Source organism: Manis pentadactyla, chromosome 5, assembly GCF_030020395.1.
Source record: "Manis pentadactyla isolate mManPen7 chromosome 5, mManPen7.hap1, whole genome shotgun sequence".
Classification (NCBI taxonomy): Eukaryota; Metazoa; Chordata; class Mammalia; order Pholidota; family Manidae; genus Manis; species Manis pentadactyla.
The window spans coordinates 143,788,497-143,808,642 of record NC_080023.1 but is presented as its reverse complement, the minus strand read 5'-3'; the positions used below and the strand labels follow the sequence as shown (position 1 = coordinate 143,808,642).

Sequence of the window (20,146 nt, the reverse complement as noted above, 5' to 3'; positions counted from 1 at the left end):
ACACCTTTCTGTAGCCAAAATTTGCCACATGCTGCATCCTTTCATAATAGCACATCCTTTCACAAAACTAAGGAAAGGTAAGTTACATATTAGCTCAGCAAGCAGCACAAATTCACCAAATCAAAAAAAATATTTAAAAACATTCAAATGCTAAACCTAGTTAGCAAAACTGTACACTCTACAACAGCCACAGAACCCTATTTAATCCTGCTATCAGCCTTGGTAAAAAAAGAAATAAATAAAAAGTATTCCTTCTTGCCTAATAGAGGGGAAAAGTGAAATAGTGATGACAAAAATGATTAATGAATATACCTAACAAAAAACAGTTTCAAGTATATAGTAGGTACCAGGTTCTATGCTAAGCATTCACAGTGTCCTAGTAACTACAGTGTACCGCAGGGAAAACACAGGGGTTCAGACATACACACAAGGTGGAGAACAATGACTTCCCTTGTCTCCCTGCATCACTCCAGCCAATTGGGAAGAGACGAGAAAACAGACAAAAGGAAGTCTCTCCATACATGAGCCAGATAAAATCTTATTCCAAGGACTCCTAACCCTGGCTGTGGCACCAGTACTGACAGCAGTGCTTCCCAAGTTCCATCTTCTGCATATAGGTTTCCTGGCATTACCTTCACCTTGTGCTATCCTTTAAATTATTAACATTTTTCATGACACGGAGTCACTTTCTAAAATTGAATGTAATTTTTAGGAAATTTCATATTGTTACTATAAGTTGAAAATAAGTATCAATTCTGTATCTAGAAGATACCTACTCTTTGAGAAACTCCTGTAGTTATACGTCTTCTAGGCTTCAGGGACACTTGTGAGATAGGCAGAATGTGCAGACTGTACATGAGGATAGGTATTGTAGCTAAAGTGGCAATGACTTTTGTGAGTTTAAAAATTAAAATACCTAGAGGTGGATACCATCATGACTGGATTAGAAAGACAATTGGAATTTTGGTGGTAGAATGCTTAAGATCGTCTTCCCTTCTCTTACTTTGTAGCACAAATTAGCTATCAAGGATCCCTAGGATTCCAGGTGGCATCAGGAAGCACACAGTTTTCCAATTTATAAGACTATTCAAGGGACCTCCTCAACCCAAAAGTTTATTCAAACAAGAACATGTGGCTGGTGGGCACAGAACTGTTAAGAAAGCCAAATGCAGACCGAACAAATTGCAGACCTGAGCTCACAGGAACTCAGTTGTGTGGGTGTCTCCTCGCCAAGCAATCCTGACATCCTGAGGACCAGCTTCTGTCTCTAGAATTCCAGACCCAGAAGGCTGGCTTCAATCCTCAGGTAGAAACTCAAGGACTTTAAGGAATCACTAGTTCAGTAGTCTCTGATCTTCTAGATATTGCTTTTGTTTTTGTTTTCTCTTTTTCATTACAGAAAAGTTAGAAATACAGAGAAAGATAAGAGACTTTTTAAAAAGTCAGCCATAGCTTCAACATCAGAGATAGCCATTGTTGATAACTGATTAATCCCTCTACGTACTTTCCTATATACATATAAAACTTCCATATAAACATAACAGTACATAAATTCTTTTGTTATCTTTTCCCCTGCTTAATAACATGCAATTTTCCCTATCCAAGTGTTTATATCTAACTAGCTACCCATCTAGGGCAGACAGTTGCTCAGGAAAGACTAACTCCTATCTGCTCACATACCTATAAAATCTCTGCAGAATAAAAGAAATTGGGGGTGGGCATCAACAAGCTTGCCCCACTGGCATTAGCCCCTTGTGTCAGTCCTTCTTCCTGTTTTGATCTTATTTCTTGGAGACTTTACACTCTGTTAGTTCTAACCACGCTCCTTCTCCTACCTTGGGCAATGCTGCTTCTGTTCATTATTAATATGGTTGCACTCTAGTTTTATATTGTCTAAACATGAGTTAAAAATGGATTATGTTCCCTACAATTATACATTCAACACTGATGGGAAGATCCCAGGCAGGGGAGAAGAGTTCCCTGATACTGTCTTTGAAAGTAGCAGAAGGAAACTATATGAAACTAAAACTATCTGGAAAGAGGGAACATGATAATTATTGTCTAATGTGATTCTTAAAATGCCAGAAAAGTAACAAATGTTAACCAAAAAAGATTGAATCCAAGTCACCAATTCAGCTTCTGTTTGAAAAAAAAAAAAATTCCTGAAATAGGTAATCTATCTCACAAGACAGAAAATATAATACAACTGAGAGACAGGGACACAAAAGGTTTTTCTTATATTTCCCTCAACATATATCAATGTGTATGAGAAACAGAAAAGGAGTTTTCATGAGCTCCTTGAATATTAAATTCAAGTTATGCACCATGACCTATACTCATAGCTTAGAAAAGACAAGTATAGGGGGGACTCACTCCTAAAGATTTTTTGAAATACTTTTAGAATACATATTTAATTCTATCATAATTTTGTTAAATCTGTCAGGATTTAGCCCACCCTAAGCATAAAGGAGAGGAAAGGGTTATAAGACACATTCAAGTTCATAGTTCAACATTTTAACCTAATAACGGTTCCATCTCACTGAAACGACTCAGTGGCATGGTACAATTGCAAATAGCAGGTAGCACAAACTTTTCCCGATAGGGTCAGATAGTAAACATTTTGGACTCATGGGCCTATGGTCTCTGTCACAACTACTCAAGTCTACCATTGTATCATGAAAGCAGACATAGAAAAGAGGTAATGAATGAATGGCTGTGTTCCAGTAAATCTTTATTTACAAAAACTGGAGGCCAGTCCACAAGCTACAGTTTGTTGATCCCTAACATAGTCACTTTCAGGCTTAGATAATCTTGATTTTGTGGAGACATATGACAGTGGGAAAATAAGATTAAGTAAAACCACATAAGCCCTTTCAGCTTTGATAAAGGAATTCATCACCAATCTAAGACAACATGATTGACACAGTAGTTACATATCCTTATTCAATTTATGTCCTTCTATACAAAGGCATACTTCCACAGGGACCCCACATCATAGTTGTATGGCTTAAGAACAAAAGTGAAATTATAAAAGTTTTTATAAGTGTTTTATCTTCCCATTGTTTAGAAGCCACATTCTTACTCTTAAAAAACCCTCTGACAAGACAATCGCAGGGGGTGTATTTAAGATTACTCACCCATATCTTGCCAGAGATGCTAAAAAGACCAGCCATTCCAGACATCCTTAAAAAAAAAGACAGAACCACTGGTGATACATATGATGAAAAAACTAAACAAAACTTGGGTCATAAAGTTATCTTCCCCTCCACTTCCTGAAATACACTGTTCTCTCTCCCAGATTCACTTCTTTTCCTATAGAGTTTAGATTCGAGTGCCATCATTTCAATCACTGCTGTAAATACATTCAAATCCCCTGGCCCTTTCTCCCACCGTTGTACATACCTGGAAAAACCCCAACCCTGAGCAGCTTCATGTTTCTGGGGAGAAATCACATGACATGTCTCTCTCCCCAGTCACAAACCCCAGCAAGCACTCAATACTGCAACTGTCCAGGCACTAGCTGAGATGACAATGATAGCTCACGGTCTTTTCCTCTCTTCAAACCTTACAGACCCTCCCCTCCCCCTGCCCTCTCAGCTAATGGACACTCCTTGTGTGTCACTGAGGAATCAGAGGCCATCATCTGATCTCTTATTGTCCCACCACCAAATCTGAGCCTAGGTGGTTGATACCTGATTAATCTCTCTACGTACTTTCCTATATACTTCCTTATAACAGAGAAAGGCTATCTGCCCGACCACATTCCAACCCTCCACGTGTAACTTGGATCCCATCCCCCTCATCTGGTTAATGACTTGGTTCTGTCATCCCTCTTCCTGCATTTGCAATTTCTCCCTCTGCTAGGTCATGCCAGCCCCATCAGAAAATGCTCTACCCAACCCCCCTCATCTTTTAAAGAGCATCTATGGATCTCACGCGGCCCCCCCATCCTCAGACAAACTTCTCTGAAGAGCAGTCCACACTTTGTTTCTTCTTCCTCGTCAATCTTTAACCCATTCAGATCTGGCTTCTGTCCTCACTACTGCTTCACCAGTACTTGTCCAGGCCACGGTGACCTCACATTGCTTACTCAATGTCCATGGCTCAGACTTGGTCTTTCTTCTTCTTGGTAACATGGGGCACAAGTGAATACTCCCTCCTTCTCGAACACCACTTTCTTGGCTTCTAGAAACTGCACATTCCTGTTTGTCTTCTGGCCTCACTGGCACTCATTTCAGTTTCCTTTAGCTGACTCTGCATTTCTAAGCCTTTAAACACTATTACATGCTTTGTACTTGTGTTCCCCATGGCGACCTATCTCCATGCATCGAACCTGACAGCTCTACAAAGAAATCTGCATTCAAGCTTAAAATGTCCAACACTGAACCCTTGATTTGCTCTTGCTCAAATCAGTAAGTGGTACCAAGACCCACCAAATACTCAAACCAGGAACCCAGGAGTTTTTATTTGGTAATCTTCCCTCTCCTTTTCCTTTGCTACATCTGTCTTCAAAAGATAGTTTGAATCCACCCATCCTCTCCATCCCACTGCTGCCACCACCCTGAGGCTGGACACCCCAACAGCCTCCTAACCACCTCGCCTCACCCATTCTGGAGCTCTCCAGTCCCTTCTCTGAAGAGCCACCTTCTCATCGTCTCGACTGACAACATCCATCTTCTTCCCTGTGGCCACAGTCCCTGTGTGATGTGGCACCAGCCTGTCTCTCTTACTTGGCTTATGCTGCTCTCCTTCCTTTTCACTGGGCTCCACCCTGGTCACCTTTCTGTTCCCCCACTCACTACACTCTTTCCAGATTGGGGCCTATGCATACGCTACACCCGTTCACAGAAATATTCCCCTACTACTTTTTACCTGGTCAGGTCCTTCTGGACTTTGCATCTCTCCTCAGAGCCATCTCTCCTGGTCCCTCCATCTAATGTAGGTCCATGCCCCCACAGTGATTCCCTTCTTGGTAAATGTTTGTTTGATTGTTTTAAACAGACCTTATCCAGACTATGATTCTCTATATCCTGGTTGTCTTAATCTGTTTTACTCTTAAATTACAGGGGAGCAAAGGGACTATGTCTGCCTGGTTCACTATTGAATATCTAGCATCTCAGATAGTATCTGGCATAAAATCAGTACTCAAATATTTGTAGAATGAAATGCCAGAGGTGAGCCACCTTTAGGGTTAGCTATGTATTTCCTGGGTATCACACAGGTACCAGTAGATGATTTATTTCTTAAATATTGCATGCCTTGCTCCTATTTCAGAAGAAATATTCCTTACACTTGTATATGCTAACAGAAAATTAATTACAAATAACTCATTCAAAATTAAAACCAACTGTATAAAAAGTTATTATTTGGCCTCATCTCCCTAACCAAGTATTAGAGTTTGCTGTCATGGCCAAAAGCTATCCCCAGCAGTATTCTGCTAGGCAGCCTCAGACACCATAGGTTTTATTTTCCACATAATATACAGTAGCAATTCTTTCATGAACTATAATTCAAGAGTTACTGCTCTATCAGGAAGAGGAGTGGTACATGGTGTTCAACACCCTATTTTGTAAAAAGAAAACAGCATGGCTTAGTGCAAAAGCCAGGGAGAGATTTTCTGTAACCCACCCAAATCTGGCTACTTAACTCCCAATACGCTAGTAACTAGCTAAAACATATGGAGGTCATAAAGTCAGAAACATCAATTTATAAAGCATGATCATGTGTAGCCTGCATATCAAAAGTGATTATGAAGAAAAATGTAGACTTTAAAGGCCCATGGCTGTTACCTTGATACCTCCTGTTTTATTAATAACACCTTGTCATTAAAAAAAAAAAACAGCAAATTACGTTAGAGAAGCTGGGGATTTCCAGCCAGTCAGAGGTTCAACTGATTGCCATTTCTTCTCCAAGATATAATTCTGCAGGTCTTCATAGACTCCTGGGCCACGGTAACGGCGGAATATCCCATCCTTTGCACTATAAATTATGAAAATAAATCAATTAAAACATCAAGTGCTACAGATAATAAAAATCAAAATAATTATTGGTTATACATGTGAACTCTACTCCGATTTTAACTTTTCTCAAATTAAGAAAAAAATACTGTTAGGCACAAATCAGAAAACATGCATAAATATTAAACTATTACAAATGAGAAATTCCAAAACAGAGAGCATTAAACATTCTTTTTATCACTGCACAATTTGTGATTAAAAGCAAAGTTCTTGGCAACGTTTCATCTGCCATGTCACTTGTACCATTTTTGCTACCAATTACTTTGACTTTCCTTATAACAGAAAACAGCACTTGTTATCAAGTTTTAAAAAATTAAACCCACATTTTCAAATGTATGTCATTCAAGTCGTCCCTCTTAAAGTCAATAAAACACCACTTAGTCTCACGTGCTCCTTCAGTCTTCCCCCCCCCTCTTGCTTCTTGCCACCAACTAAGCTTCCTAAGGAAGAGTCTGAACTTGCCATGTTCTCCTCCTGTATTACTCATTCACTACTTGGTGTGATGAGGAGATCTCCAATGACTCCTAAGTGCCATATCCACGGAGCATTTTCTGCCACTTTTCCATCATCTTGTCACTGGCCCTGACCACTACTGAATGCTCCTTCCTTCCTCCACTCCCTGGCTTCTGCCATGACATTAGCTCCCTGGACTTCTGCCGACCACTCTGACCATCCCTTCTCAGTTCCTTACTCCCCATCTTCTTTTGCACATGTCCTAATGTTGGTCAACCCTAGGTTCTATCCTTGATCTACTTCTTTTCCCATTGCATATGTTCTGTCTAGATATAGTTCAACTGTTACTTACCTTGAAGCTGAGGAGCTGCCAATATGTATCTCCAGTCTAGATCTTTCTTCTGAGCTCTAGATCCTGATATCCAACTGTCAACTGAATTTCTCCATTTGGAATTACCACAGGCACTTCACACTATTTTCTCCTTTCTGGTCTCTGTTGCCCATCTTATTTTAATGGCTCTTCAAAGGCTTTTTCAAGTTTTACATGGCCTGTTGGTAGTCATCATAGGCTTGTCCTTCCCTATAGCTCATCAGTCATCAAGTTCCAAAAATCCTATTTCCTAAGTATTTCCAGAATCCATCCCTTCCTTTGTCTTTTCCGTCACTGCCTGAGCCTCTCTAGCTTCATCACCTAGAATGATCCAGCTGCACCCTGTGGATAGCCAGCCATACAGAACTACAGAACTAGTTACAGTTCTCAGAGGGTATCTCATTTTCTCCTGGCTTTTCCGTGACATCTCCTCTGTTTGGAAAGGCCTTCTCCACCTTCTCTGCCTAAATAATTTCTACTTATCTATTAAGAATAATTCCACCTTTAATATCATCAGGAAAATCTTCTTTGATCCCCCCACCCCTAGCTATTCACCGCCTGAATCAGGTTCCTTTCTCTGTGGCATTCTGGGCATCCATCTCTGCTAATAGCTGTCATTTTTGCAGACCAGTCTTTCTGCCTTCAAATATTAAACTGAATTAAGTTATGGAAAATAACTTAAAATTCCTTGTACACATCTAATAATTTCTAATTTTGAAAGACCAGAAAATTATTTAACTTACTGAAAAAATGCTGGGAGAGTGGTGACAAAGAAGCGGCCACTCAAACCTACAAGAAACATAAACGAAAAGTTACAAGTCAGACTCAGACTGACCCAAGCAACTAACTTGAGTTCTAAGAACAAGCAGACTTGAGCTTACTTTCACAAACACATTATTAAAATCATTACAATAACTGAATCAAATTTCCTATTTACTTTTTGACTTAGGGAAATTTTGTTTTACCCGTTTTTATTTACCTAACACTTTCTAGTCACTGACAGGCAACTTGTTTATCTTCTATGTATTACGTTAGAGTAGTCTGGCTTGTACATCACCTAGAATCATATGATGGATGAAAGGATAAGTTTTAGAGTCATGCAAACTGGATTAAATACCAAATTCTCCACTTACTAGCTTTGTGATCTCAGAAATGTTAAGCTCTCTGAGCCTTAGTTATCTCATCTGTAAAATGGGTATAAGAAGACTAACTGAATTTTTTCCAAAGTTAGACTAGATCAGTATGTTAAGTGCTTAGAACACAGTATACAGGACTCAGTAAATTAAAGGTATTACATTAGTTATAGGTTTAAAAAGAATATGGAATATGAAATAAGATCATGTGTAATCTTTGCACACTTAAAAAATTTGCAAGTACTGTCAAGGGCCTGCAGATTTTTTCAACTTGCCTTAGGAAATTACTAGACACTAACTACATACATATCAAATGCTATGCTAGGTATATGTGAAGACAAAGATAAATATTTTTTTAGCATTTAGTTAGTGCTTATATTTCAGACACTGTATTAAGTGCTTTGTAAATATAAAATGACACTCAACAAATATTTACTAAGCTCCTTCTTGTTCCAGGGACTGTGATAACTGCTCAAGAAACACAGATAAGCAAAAACATGTATAGTTTCATTCTCACAGAACTTACAGTCTAGGGGCAAAGGAAAAGAAGTTACTTTAACCAGAGATAGATGATATCAAGTAAGGGGCTTGCAACAAAAATCTGACTGAGACTATGAATAAAGAACAGATCCCTGCTCTTCAAATGTACACAAATAAATAATATTTACGTGGGAACTCAGAAAGGGTTAGCCCAGTTCTGGCAAAGAGAAGGAAAGATAAAGGAACCGTGGCCAGCATGGAAAGACGGTAGAAACATTATTTTAACAATTCCCATCACTTCTGCCTTTCCCACTGAAGAACAATCTGGAAAAAATCAAATATTCAAATAAAGTTGCTCAAATTTTACATCTTTGGGTTATCTGCAGCGTAAAATACTGAAGGTTCTTTCAATAACATGGGAAATTTGTGTATCACCCATTTTGTAAATTAAATCTATATTCAGCATATGATGCCTTCCCAAAGAAGGATTTTCTATTTTTCTCATGTCAAAACAAGTAGACTTTAAAACATTCCAGTGGTGGTTAAAAGAAAACACAGTACTTCAAAGGCAAAAAAAATCAGTGTCACAAAAAGAAACATTCATTACATACATTTTTCATTATATGTACATTAAAAAAAAACACATTGTACTGGCAGTAACAAAAACACAAGTGACGTGAGAAGTCCACTGCAGATTCTAACAAGCATCTCTGTTTACAGGGCATTTTCACCTTCAACATTGCTTAGGATTTCACCCTAACAGTATATTTTCAACTCTAAATCACCGGGGGAAAACTACTGGTAATTCTAAAGGCTTAAAAATTATTATATGCTTTGGCTTAAAATAACCATTATAAACAGTCTCATATCTCACTTCTTTCCTAGTTATAGGTTCTAATGACTGCCTAAAATTTTATCTAAGGAGAATTACAGTGTTTGAGAATTATGTTTTAATTATATGGCCTTCTAAAATGGAATGAACGAACAAATGACATCCCATCACTTCTTCAAGTTTCCATTTATGTTTTCTTTTTATCAGAATAAATAGATAGAACTTCTACTAAATACTAGGTATCAGTAAAGGCAGTATTTTTAATTTGTTCTTTAAAATCCTTCATATGTTTTTATAAAAATATTTCATAAAATTCATTAACTTACACAATATGCAAAACGGAATTCCCAGATTCACATGCCAGCTTGTTGGGAGTTAAAATTAAAACTAAGAAGAAGAAGTAGGGCTTAAGTTTTGGTTTTAATTCATTTTAATCTGGAACATTAAATTCAAACTCTCCAGGCTTCAGTTTTCTTAATGGAATCATAGTTTCTGTCTCATCGTATTTTAGTATTAAATCATTTTATATTTACAAAGCACATAGAACATAGTGTCTGAAATATAAGTACTAACTAAATGCTAGCTATTACTTCCTATATTTTAATCTCTGATTCAAAATTAGAAGAATCTAAGAGGATATAACAAACAAAAACTAATTTAGTGTTAAGTGCTTTGGAAATTATACATTATCATGGGTAATACAACTTACATCTTCACAAATAAATGTGCCCATGAAAATCAATGAGTACAGAGAAAATAAGAAAAAAGAAACAGTGACAGATGGTCTCTGAGATTTTTCTGCATCTTTCTGGTTCAGGCTAGAAGGTATAACATGACACTCATTCCCCAAATTGCTAGATTAAAGAGTGTAAGAATTTATGGCTCTTGACATGAATTACTGGGTCATTTTCCATAACTACTGTAAGAATTTACAAGACCATCAATTTTGCTTTCATTTATGTTTCCTTTTCAATATTTCTTCAAATGACAACCCATGTGGAATATTCATAAGGTTATAGCATCTAACTTACATATGAATTCTGTTTGTTGTCTGGAATAATATACTGGCACTCAGAATGTATTCAGAAAATTCAACAACAACAAAATTAAGAGCTGCCAATGTAGTCCTTATATTGTGACACATTAGTAAACTCTTGAAGATCTGGAACCATAGGAAATTCCTCTCAAATAAATGTCACTTCTGAGAGGCTGACAAGAATCAGAAGGCTTGGGGTCTCATGTCAGTGCCCCACAGCATGCCTTCTAACCTTTGATGCTGATGCTGTAATGTATCAAGGAGGACTTTCATTGCCTGACAAGTTACATCATCATCACCTTAAAACAGAGAAGCACAATCAGAGTTATAGACTAAGGACTTAAAAACAACAAGTTACATGTGGATCTTAACACAGAATTATAACAGCACACAGCAGCTCACTTCACGGTCTGTGTCACGGTTCACTGCAATAAACTCCAGCAAGTGCAGAAGAAACTAGTACATTCTTACACCTTTAACTAAAAGAGAGAAAGTTTGACCACAAGGTCTCACAAAACTCCTGCATATTTTTGCTTTAAGAGTAACTTCTACTAGTGCAAGTTGCAGTGCTCCAAAATCGTGCGACTATAGACTATCTACTGTTAAAAGTAACATATGGGATGTGAACAGTTCCCAGGAATGTGTTGTTTTAATTTGTCTGATTTTTCTCAAACTATTCAAATTCAGTTGGACAATATCTATCATATCATTGATAAGTTTTCACAAATGCCTAGGGTACCTAACTGGTTTTCTTGGTTTCACTGGATATGGCTGGTAGTTGTAGGTCTGCTTTGGTTATGTAACTGTATTCCTATTATGTTAATGTGTGCGTGCAATTTAATTAGTAGTTTAAAACCTATACATGCTTATGTTACTCTACAAGAAGATATGTCAAAGAAATAATCAATCTTCCCATGTTTTCTTCCGTCTGCTACTTCTATAGCTTTTCTTCTTCCTTCCTACCTTTAGTAGAATTCGTGCCTCATATTGAAAATTACCGAGTATCATAATTCTTCCAAGTGGTAAAGATACCTCAAGACAATTGCTGGGCATAGAAGCCACAGGGCATAAATCTGCGAAGAAGTAAAAAGCTAACCTTTTCAAAGAATATTGCTTCTCTCTCACTTACCAACTTTACATTTCCCTGTATGGCCCCGGAAGATGGCTGGTTAGCCAGAGACGGGTAAGATTCCTCAAGGGAGGAACAACCTAAGACAGGCACAGTCGCAGGGGGGTCATCAGGTGAGAAATTGGGGATCAACAGAGGTGAGGCTTAGAACCTCAACCCCCGTTTTGAGAGAAATCTTCTGCATCCGTGGATGTTTTGTTGCCCTTGTCTAGCTTGGATTAATACTTAGTCTATAGGCACACACCTGATCATCTACATTTGCCCTCTTACAGCACTAAATTATGTTTTCTACCTTTACCTTGCATCTACCTACCACTTCAGCATTTTATTAAAATAATAATAATAGTAATAATAATAATAAGGGAGAAATGTGGGATTCACATATAAATCAAGTATAAAAATCAAACGAATAATCATATCTGACTTGATTGTTTATAGTTCATGATGCATGATCAAAACCGAAAGTTTCTGTGATATGACTGCCCTTGCACTGTTCACCATGTAAGAACTTATTCACTATGTAAGAACTTATTCACCATGTAAGAACTTGTTCATTATGCTTCAGAAGATTGGAGACTGTTGAGAATTAGGCTTGGGGTTGATTAATGATTGTGCATTGAGTCCCCTATACAGAATTTTATTGTTGTTAACAACCATTTGATCAATAAATACGAGAGATGCCCTCTAAAAAAAAAGAGTAACTTCTACTTTAAAATGAAGACTATATTGCAACATAAAAGGGGCATTAATCCAAAATGCAGAAAAAAAATTAATTTCTTATTAGCAACCTTATCTTAAACACATACAGCAAAAGAAAATAATTAAAAGATAAGAGAAAAAACTTACGGCATGGAACTATATTTTTGTATGCAAAAACACAACAGAAATTCTTGAAGTTCAACATTGAGAAAATGGGGAGAGCTATTAACTTCTGTTCTGACATTTATTAACTGTGTTACCTTTGATATGTTACTTAACATCTTTGAGCCTTGGTTCTCAGGGTAATATAAACAGTTTGCTTTCCTAGGGTTATTAGGAAGCTAAAATGTATGTAACTGCTTAACACAATTAGAGGCTGAAGTAAACGCTTAACTGAATGCTAGTTATCACCAAAGAGAGAAGCACAAGTTAAACAATGAAAAAAAGTAGAACTAGCCTTATCTTTGAGGTTTAAATGAAGCTGTTAATATAAGAGAATACAAGTAATTTTTATAATTATACAATTAAACTATTAACACTAATTGAGGTATAGTAAACTAAATTGGCTTCTGTAATACATCAGTGGTTTTAAACACAATGCTTTTTCTTGGCCATGGTCGGGGTCTGGTTGACCTCTACTCTAGTGAAATAGCCATCACCCATGGCTTCTCTATGAACAGCTGCTGTTTCCTGTCCTTGATAACTAAGCTCATGGAACAGAAGGTCAAGTACGTACTCATTAATTTCCCAAAGTCAACTCAACTGGAACATCACCTGGTCTATGCAGTATTAAGCAGGCAATGTAATGTAACCTAATCAAAGACCTGTCCTTTCCTTAACTCCTACAGCTCACATGAAAAAATACAACGTGTTTATCATTACCTTTATTATTCTGGCACCTTACTGTCTGTTTAAAATACTTAAAAAAATCTTTTTGGATCTACCAATAGAATAATTATAGGCGTAACTAGTATGCACGAACACTTCAAAAATTCTTGCTTTCTCTTCTTTTTAAATTTTACTTGCAAGAAAAGAAATGCAATTATCCATTATTAGGCCTCCTGTGGCAAGACAGACATGAAGAAAGAATATACTAATAGAGATTTGTAATCAAATATAAATCTGCACAGAAATATCTAGTAAGTGCTCAACTGTGGAAAAAAATAGTATCACTTCAATGGTTTCCCAATGCTGATTCAGGAAGTTACATTTTGTAAAAATGAAGTAAATGTTAAAATAGCTTCCAAGAATAGGAATAAGCTGCCCAGAAGCTTGCCAATAAGTCAGTGCCACATAAAATACCCTCTCTTCATCTGGCTTCCAGGATCTGCCTACTTCCCCATCTCTTTCTTACCTCACCAGCTTCTCCTTTTCCTCTGTTGTAACTGTTTCCTTTCTTCTAAATGTTAGCATGCCCTGGTTCGCAATCCTCAAAACACTTCTCTGGCACATACTCCCTAGGTAACCTCAGTTCTTCCCCAAGTTTTAAATACCATTACACTAATGGTATAGTAGTGTAACCTCTAGCTCCTCCAATTGGATTTCTATTAAACCTCCTGAACTTAAGCCCTGTCCCAAATCTGTTCCTCCTCAGCCTTCTGCATCTTTCTCTCTTTCCATGAAATACTAACCACCAATCTCTCAGAACTCCTTTTGGATATTCCAGCTGACATAGTATCACAAATCCAGCCACTAACCCCTACTGCTACTAGTCCAAGACACCATCTTTTCCACTCTGGACTACTTACTGCCTTCACCCCTTAACCTCTCTTCTTGCTTCCACTTCTGTCCTCCTATAGGCAATTTTTCACATAGTAGCCAAAGGAATTCTTTTGAAACATGAATCACATAATGTCATTCCCTCGCTCAAAATCTAAGAGTAGTTTCCTTTCCACTCCTCTCCAATCCCATTTATCCTGAGTACCCATTAAATCATTCCTCAAATGAGCCAAGCACACTCCCACCTGCCCATGGTGTTTGTTCTGCCTGCAGAGCTCCTCCCCTAAGGCATGTTGAAATTTACTTCCTCAATTTGTCAAGACCCGTAGTCAACAGACCTTCCCTGCACATCCTATTTAAAAGGCTCCCACCCTTGTCTACATTTTTACCCTGCTTTCTTTTCTTCATTGCCTTTACCACTACGAAACATGATTTTCCATTTTCCTTTTGTTACTGTTTAATCTCCTTCACTACAACATAAGCTCAATGAGGAGCCAGGTCTCCATCTTCCTTATTCACCTGTATCATTCATCTGTATCATCAGGACCTGGAACAGTGCCGGTGCATGGCAGGGACTCAAATATTTGTTGAATAAACATTACTTCTAACCCCTATTAAAGGATTAATTGAAGGCACTGGGTTTGTAATTTAAAAGTATCAAGATAAAATAATATAATCTGAAGTGAATTCTCTAGGCTATTCAATCATGTGTATAGAATTTTGTCTAATTTTTATTTATGAATTAACAATTTTTAAAGCTTTTATCATTTAAAAGAATTCTAGAGCCTCTACTTTTAACAATTATTCTAATACCTAAAACAATTACTACTTTTCCTTCTTGGACTTTCTTTAACTATTTCTATAGAATCCTAGACCAAAGACTTTCTTTCTTCTTTGATAAGTATTTCAAATACATAGTTTATATTTACATAAATACTATGAGTCAATGATAAATTTGTTTTAAAAATATTTTACCATAATGAATTTCTCTCTTCATTATCAAAAAAAGCAATCCAGTCACAATGGAAAAAAACAGCTATAAATCTACATTTTAGATGGAACTATATTCAAATAGACTTTAGATTTTTGAATCCATCATAAAGCTAGTATTTAATTTTCTTCAAATCATGCTGTGAATTCACAGCAGGCATATACCAAGAGACTTAACTGTGACTAGGCCAGCTCTATTTCTAAGAAATTCATTCATAAAATGTGTCTGATGCCCACTAACTAATAAGGCTTAAACCTGATTTTATTGGACTCAAACTACTAAAAGATGAAAACAGGTTTACAGCAAAATGTAAGTGCAGTGACTTGACCTCCAAATAATCCCCAGAATAAGACATTATAGTCAAAATCATGAACTAACAACTATAATTGTCCATCCCTAAATAGCAGATGGACAGAAGGGGCTTTGATTAAAATACTGAAAAAGGTAGACCATTGAGGACTTAATGGCTTTTAACAGAAATCTCTCTCCATGGTTTGTCAACCCAACAGTCTTAACAGATGCCATTATTCTGTTGTCCAAGTAATTGGTAATTCATTACTCTGTGTTTTTTAACTTACAGTTATAAGAGAAAAGTAATAGCTTCACTTCCATATGTATCTTCTTTTTTCCCTTGTAAAGGGATACAATAAGTAGAAATTGAATGTAGACAAGAAAAAATAACTAATAATGTTTGAAAATAGTCAAATTTGAGATTTGAATCATAAAAACCCCCCTTTTCTTCTCAATTTTACAGAATTTTTTAACTACAAATATAAATTAATTGTATGTCTCTTTTCAGAATTCAAGTTTCCTTTCTCTCTTTTTCATTCTTGATAAATTATATCATAACAGCTAATAAATGTAGATGAAACACAGAATTAGAAACTCACCATTCTGAAATCCAGAACAAAATACTTAATTCAAGTAAGATCATCATGGATCTTAAAATTCCAAAGTATCACCCCACAGATTATTTGCTAATCACAAAGTTGGGTCTTTTCTTTAAAACTGAGATATTTAGTGTCATGACCTTATTAGCCAAGTGCTCAAATTCAATACCACAATGGTGAAAATGTACGTCTTCTGATAAGATATAAGTAAAGTCACAGCCTCGAGTCACTGTTGCTATAAATGTCTAACCTGAATCATGCCTCAAGACTAAACCTCAAGTTTACAGAAATGCAGAAAATGTAAGAATAAGTTGAATGTCACCATGAAGAAACATCTAGAGCAATCCCTGGCCTGCTCTCTTCAGAATATCGATGTCATGAAAAATTGGGGGACTATTTTCTAGATTGAGGGAGACTAAAAAGACATAGCAATCAAATTCAGTTGGTAAGCCTTTACAGATTCTGGTTCAAAAATTATAAAAAGACATGTGGCAAATAATTAGGGAGTTTTTAACATACTGAAATATTGAAGTAGCTATCATGATGTCTACAACTTTTTCAAATAGCAAACCAAAAAAATAATAAAAATATGAAAATAAATACATATATGTTTATGAAAACACAAATACACATAGGCCCAGATATGCCAAAATGTTATCTGTGGATTCTAGGTGGTCAGTTCAGGGGAACTCAGTATCTTAATTATTCAACTATTCTACATGTTTGAAAAACTTCAAACTAAAACGTAACACACTTTTGTATTTTATTTTATTTTTAGGTATCATTAATATACACTTACTTGAGCCACCTTGTGGTTACTAGATTCCCCCCATTATCAAGTCCCCATACCAAGTGACTTAACTGTGAATAGGCCAGTTCTATTTCTAAGAAATTCATCATAAAATGTGTCTGATGTTCACTAACAAGGCTAAAATCTGATTTTACTGGACTCAGACTACTAAAATACCCCATTACAGTCACTGTCCATCAGCATAGTAAGATGCTATAGAATCACGACTTGTCGTCTCTCTGCTATACTGCCTTCCCCGTGCGGCCCCCTTACATTATGTGTGCTAATCGTAATGCCCCTTTTTCCCCTTATCTCTCCCTTCCCATCCATCCTCTGTAGTCCCTTTCCCTTTGGCAACTGTTAGTCCATTCTTGGGTTCTGTGAGTCTGCTGCTGCTCTATTCCTTCAGTTTTTGCTTAGTTCTTATACTCCACAGATGAATGAAATCATTCAGTACTTGTCTTTCTCCACCTGGCTTATTTCACTGAGTATAATACCCTCTAACTCAATCCATGTTGTTGCAAATGGGAGAATTTGTTTTCTTCTTGTGGCTGAATAGTATTCCATTGTGTATATGTACCACATCTTCTTTATCCATTCATCTACTGATGGACACTTAGGTTGCTTCCATTTCTTGGCTATTGTAAATAGTGCTGCAGTTAACATAGGGGTGCATGTATCTTTTTCAAACTGGGCTGCTGCACTCTTAGGGGAAATTCCTAGGAGTGGAATTCCTGGGTTAAATGGTATTTCTATTTTTAGGTTTTGAGGAACCTCCATACTGCTAGCCATGATGGTGGAACTAATTTACATTCCCACCAGCAGTGTAGGAGGGTTCCCCTTTTTCCACATCCTCACCAACACTTGTTGTTTGTCTTTTGGGTGGTGGTCATCCTTACTGGTGTGAGGTGATATCTCACTGTGGTTTTGATTTGCATTTCTCTGATGACGAGCGATGTGGAGCATCTTTTCATGTGTCTGTTGGCCATCTGAATTTCTTCTTTGGAGAAGTGTCTGTTCAGATCCTCTGCCCATTTTTTAACTGGATTATTTGCTTTTTGTTTGTTGAGGTGCGTGAACTCTTTGTATATTTTGGATGTCAACCCCTTATCACATATGTCATTTATGAATATATTCTTTCATACTGTAGGATGCCTTTCTGTTCTACTGATGGTGTCCTTTGCTGTACAGAAGCTTTTTAGTTTGATATAGTCCCACTTGTTCATTTTTGCTTTTGTTTCCCTTGCCCAGGTAGATATGTTCATAAAGAAGTTGTTCATGTTTATATTCAAGAGATTTTTGCCTATGTTTTGTTCTAAGAGTTTTCTGGTTTCATAACTTACATTGAAGTCTTTGATCCATTTCGAGTTTACTTTTGTGTATAGAGTTAGACAGCAATCCAGTTTCATTCTCTTACATGTAGCTGTCCAGTTTTGCCAACACCAGCAGCTGTTGAAGATGCTGTCATTTCCCCATTGTATATCCATGGCTCCTTTATCATATATTAATTGAACATATATACTTGAGTTAATATCTGGACTCTCTCTTCAGTTCCACTGGTTTATGGGTCTGTTCTTGTGCCAGTACCAAATTGTCTTGGTTACTGTGGCTTTGTAGTAGAGCTTGAAGTTGGGAAGTGAGATCCCTCCTGCTTTATTCTTCTCAGGATTGCTTTAGCTATGCAGGGTCTTTTGTGCTTCCATATGAATCTTAGAACTATTTATTACAGTTCATTGAAGAATGCTGTCGGCATTTTGATAGGGATTGCATTGAATCTGTAGATTGCTTTAGGCAGGATGGCCATTTTGAAAATATTCATTCTTCCAACCCAAGAGCATGGGATGCATTTCCATTTATTAGTGTCCTCTTTAATTTATCTTAAGAGTGTCTTGTAGTGTTCAGGGTACAGGTCTTTCACTTGGTAAGGTTTATTCCTGGGTATTTTGTCCTTTTTGATGCAATTGTGAATGGAACTGTTACCTGATTTCTGTTTCTGCTAGTTCATCATTAGCATACAGGAATGAAACAGATTTCTGTGTATTAATTTTGTATCCTACAACTTTGCTCAATTCAAATATTAGTTCTAGTAGTTTGGGAGTGGATTATTTAGGGATTTTTATGTACAATATCATGTCATATGCAAATAGGGCCAGTTTGACTTCTTCCTTACCAATCTGGATGCCTTTTATTTCTTTGTGTTATCTGATGCCTTGGCTAGGACCTCCAGGACTATGTTGAATAAAAGCAGGGAGAGTGGGCATCCTTCTCTTGTTCCCAATCTTAGAGGAAAAGCTTTCAGCTTCTCACTGTTAAGTATGATGTTGGCTGTGGGTTTGTCATATATGGCCTTCATTATGTTGAGGTACCTGCCCTGTACTACCATTTTGTTGAGAGTTTTTATCATGAATGGGTGTTGAATTTTGTCAAATGCTTTTTCAGCATCTATGGAAATGACCATTTGGTTTTTGTCCTTCTTTTTGTTGATGTGGTGGATGATGTTGATGGATTTTCAAATGTTGTACCATCCTTGCATTCCTGGGATGAATCTCACTTGATCATGGTGTATGATCCTATTGATGTATTTTTGAATTTGGTGTGCTAATATTTTGTTGAGTATTTTTGCATCTATGTTCATCAGAGACACTGGTCTGTAATTTTCTTTCTGTGTCTTTGCCTGGTTTTGGTATTTGAGTGATGCTTGCTTCATAGAATGAGTTTGGAAGTAACCCCTCCTCTTCTATTTTTTGGAAATCTTTAAGAAGAATGGGTATTATGTCTTCTCTAAATGTCTGATAAAATTCAGCGGTGAATCTCTCTGGTCTGGGAGTTTTGTTCTTGGGTAGTTTTTTGATTACCAATTCAATTTCATTGCTGGTAATTGGTCTGTTTAGATTTTCTGTCCTGGGTCAGTCTTGCAAGGTTGTATTTTCTAGAAAGTTGTCCATTTCTTCTAGGTTATCCAGTTAGTTAGCATATAGATTTTCATAGTATTCTCTAATAATTCTTTGTATTTCTGTGGTGTCTGTCATGATTTTTCTTTTCTCATTTCTGATTCTGTTTATGTGTGTAGACTCTCTTTTTCTCTTAATAAGACTGGCTAGGGGTTTATCTATTTTGTTTATTTTCTCAAAGAACCAGCTCTTGGTTTCATTAATTTTTTCTATTGTTTTATTTTCCTCAATTGTCCTTCTACTGACTTTTGGCCTCATTTGTTCTTCTTTTTCCAGTTTCAATAATTGTGAATTTAGACTATTCATTTGGGATTGTTCTTCCTTCTTTAAATGGTCCTGGATTGCTATACTTTCCTCTTAAAACTGCCTTTGCTGCTTCCCACAGAACTTGGGGCGTTGTGCTGTTGTTTTCATTTGTCTCCATATATTGCTTGATCTCTGTTTTAATTTGGTTATTGATTCAATGATTATTTAGGAGCATGTTGTTTAGCTTCCATGTGTTTGTAAGCCTTGTTTTCTTTGTACAATTTATGTCTAGTTTTATACCTTTGTGATCTGAGAAGTTGGTTGGTAGAATTTCAATCATTTTGAATTTACTGAGGCTCTTTTTGTGGCCTTATATGTAGTCTATTCTAGAAAATGTTCCGTGTGCACTT

At 36.8% G+C, this 20,146-nt stretch overlaps 1 protein-coding gene across 1 annotated transcript in view; it reads right to left on the bottom strand.

The window, feature by feature from the left end:
- Positions 1 to 20,146, bottom strand: part of TMX4 (thioredoxin related transmembrane protein 4) — a 47,180-nt gene that overhangs the window by 14,236 nt on the left and 12,798 nt on the right. Inside the window, exons 3-5 of the mRNA XM_036880078.2 lie at positions 7,584 to 7,629; positions 5,851 to 5,979; positions 3,138 to 3,183 (exon numbers count right to left, since the gene is read on the bottom strand). Of these exons, the coding sequence (XP_036735973.2) occupies positions 3,138 to 3,183; positions 5,851 to 5,979; positions 7,584 to 7,629 (221 nt within the window). The remainder of the gene's footprint in view (positions 1 to 3,137; positions 3,184 to 5,850; positions 5,980 to 7,583; positions 7,630 to 20,146) is intronic.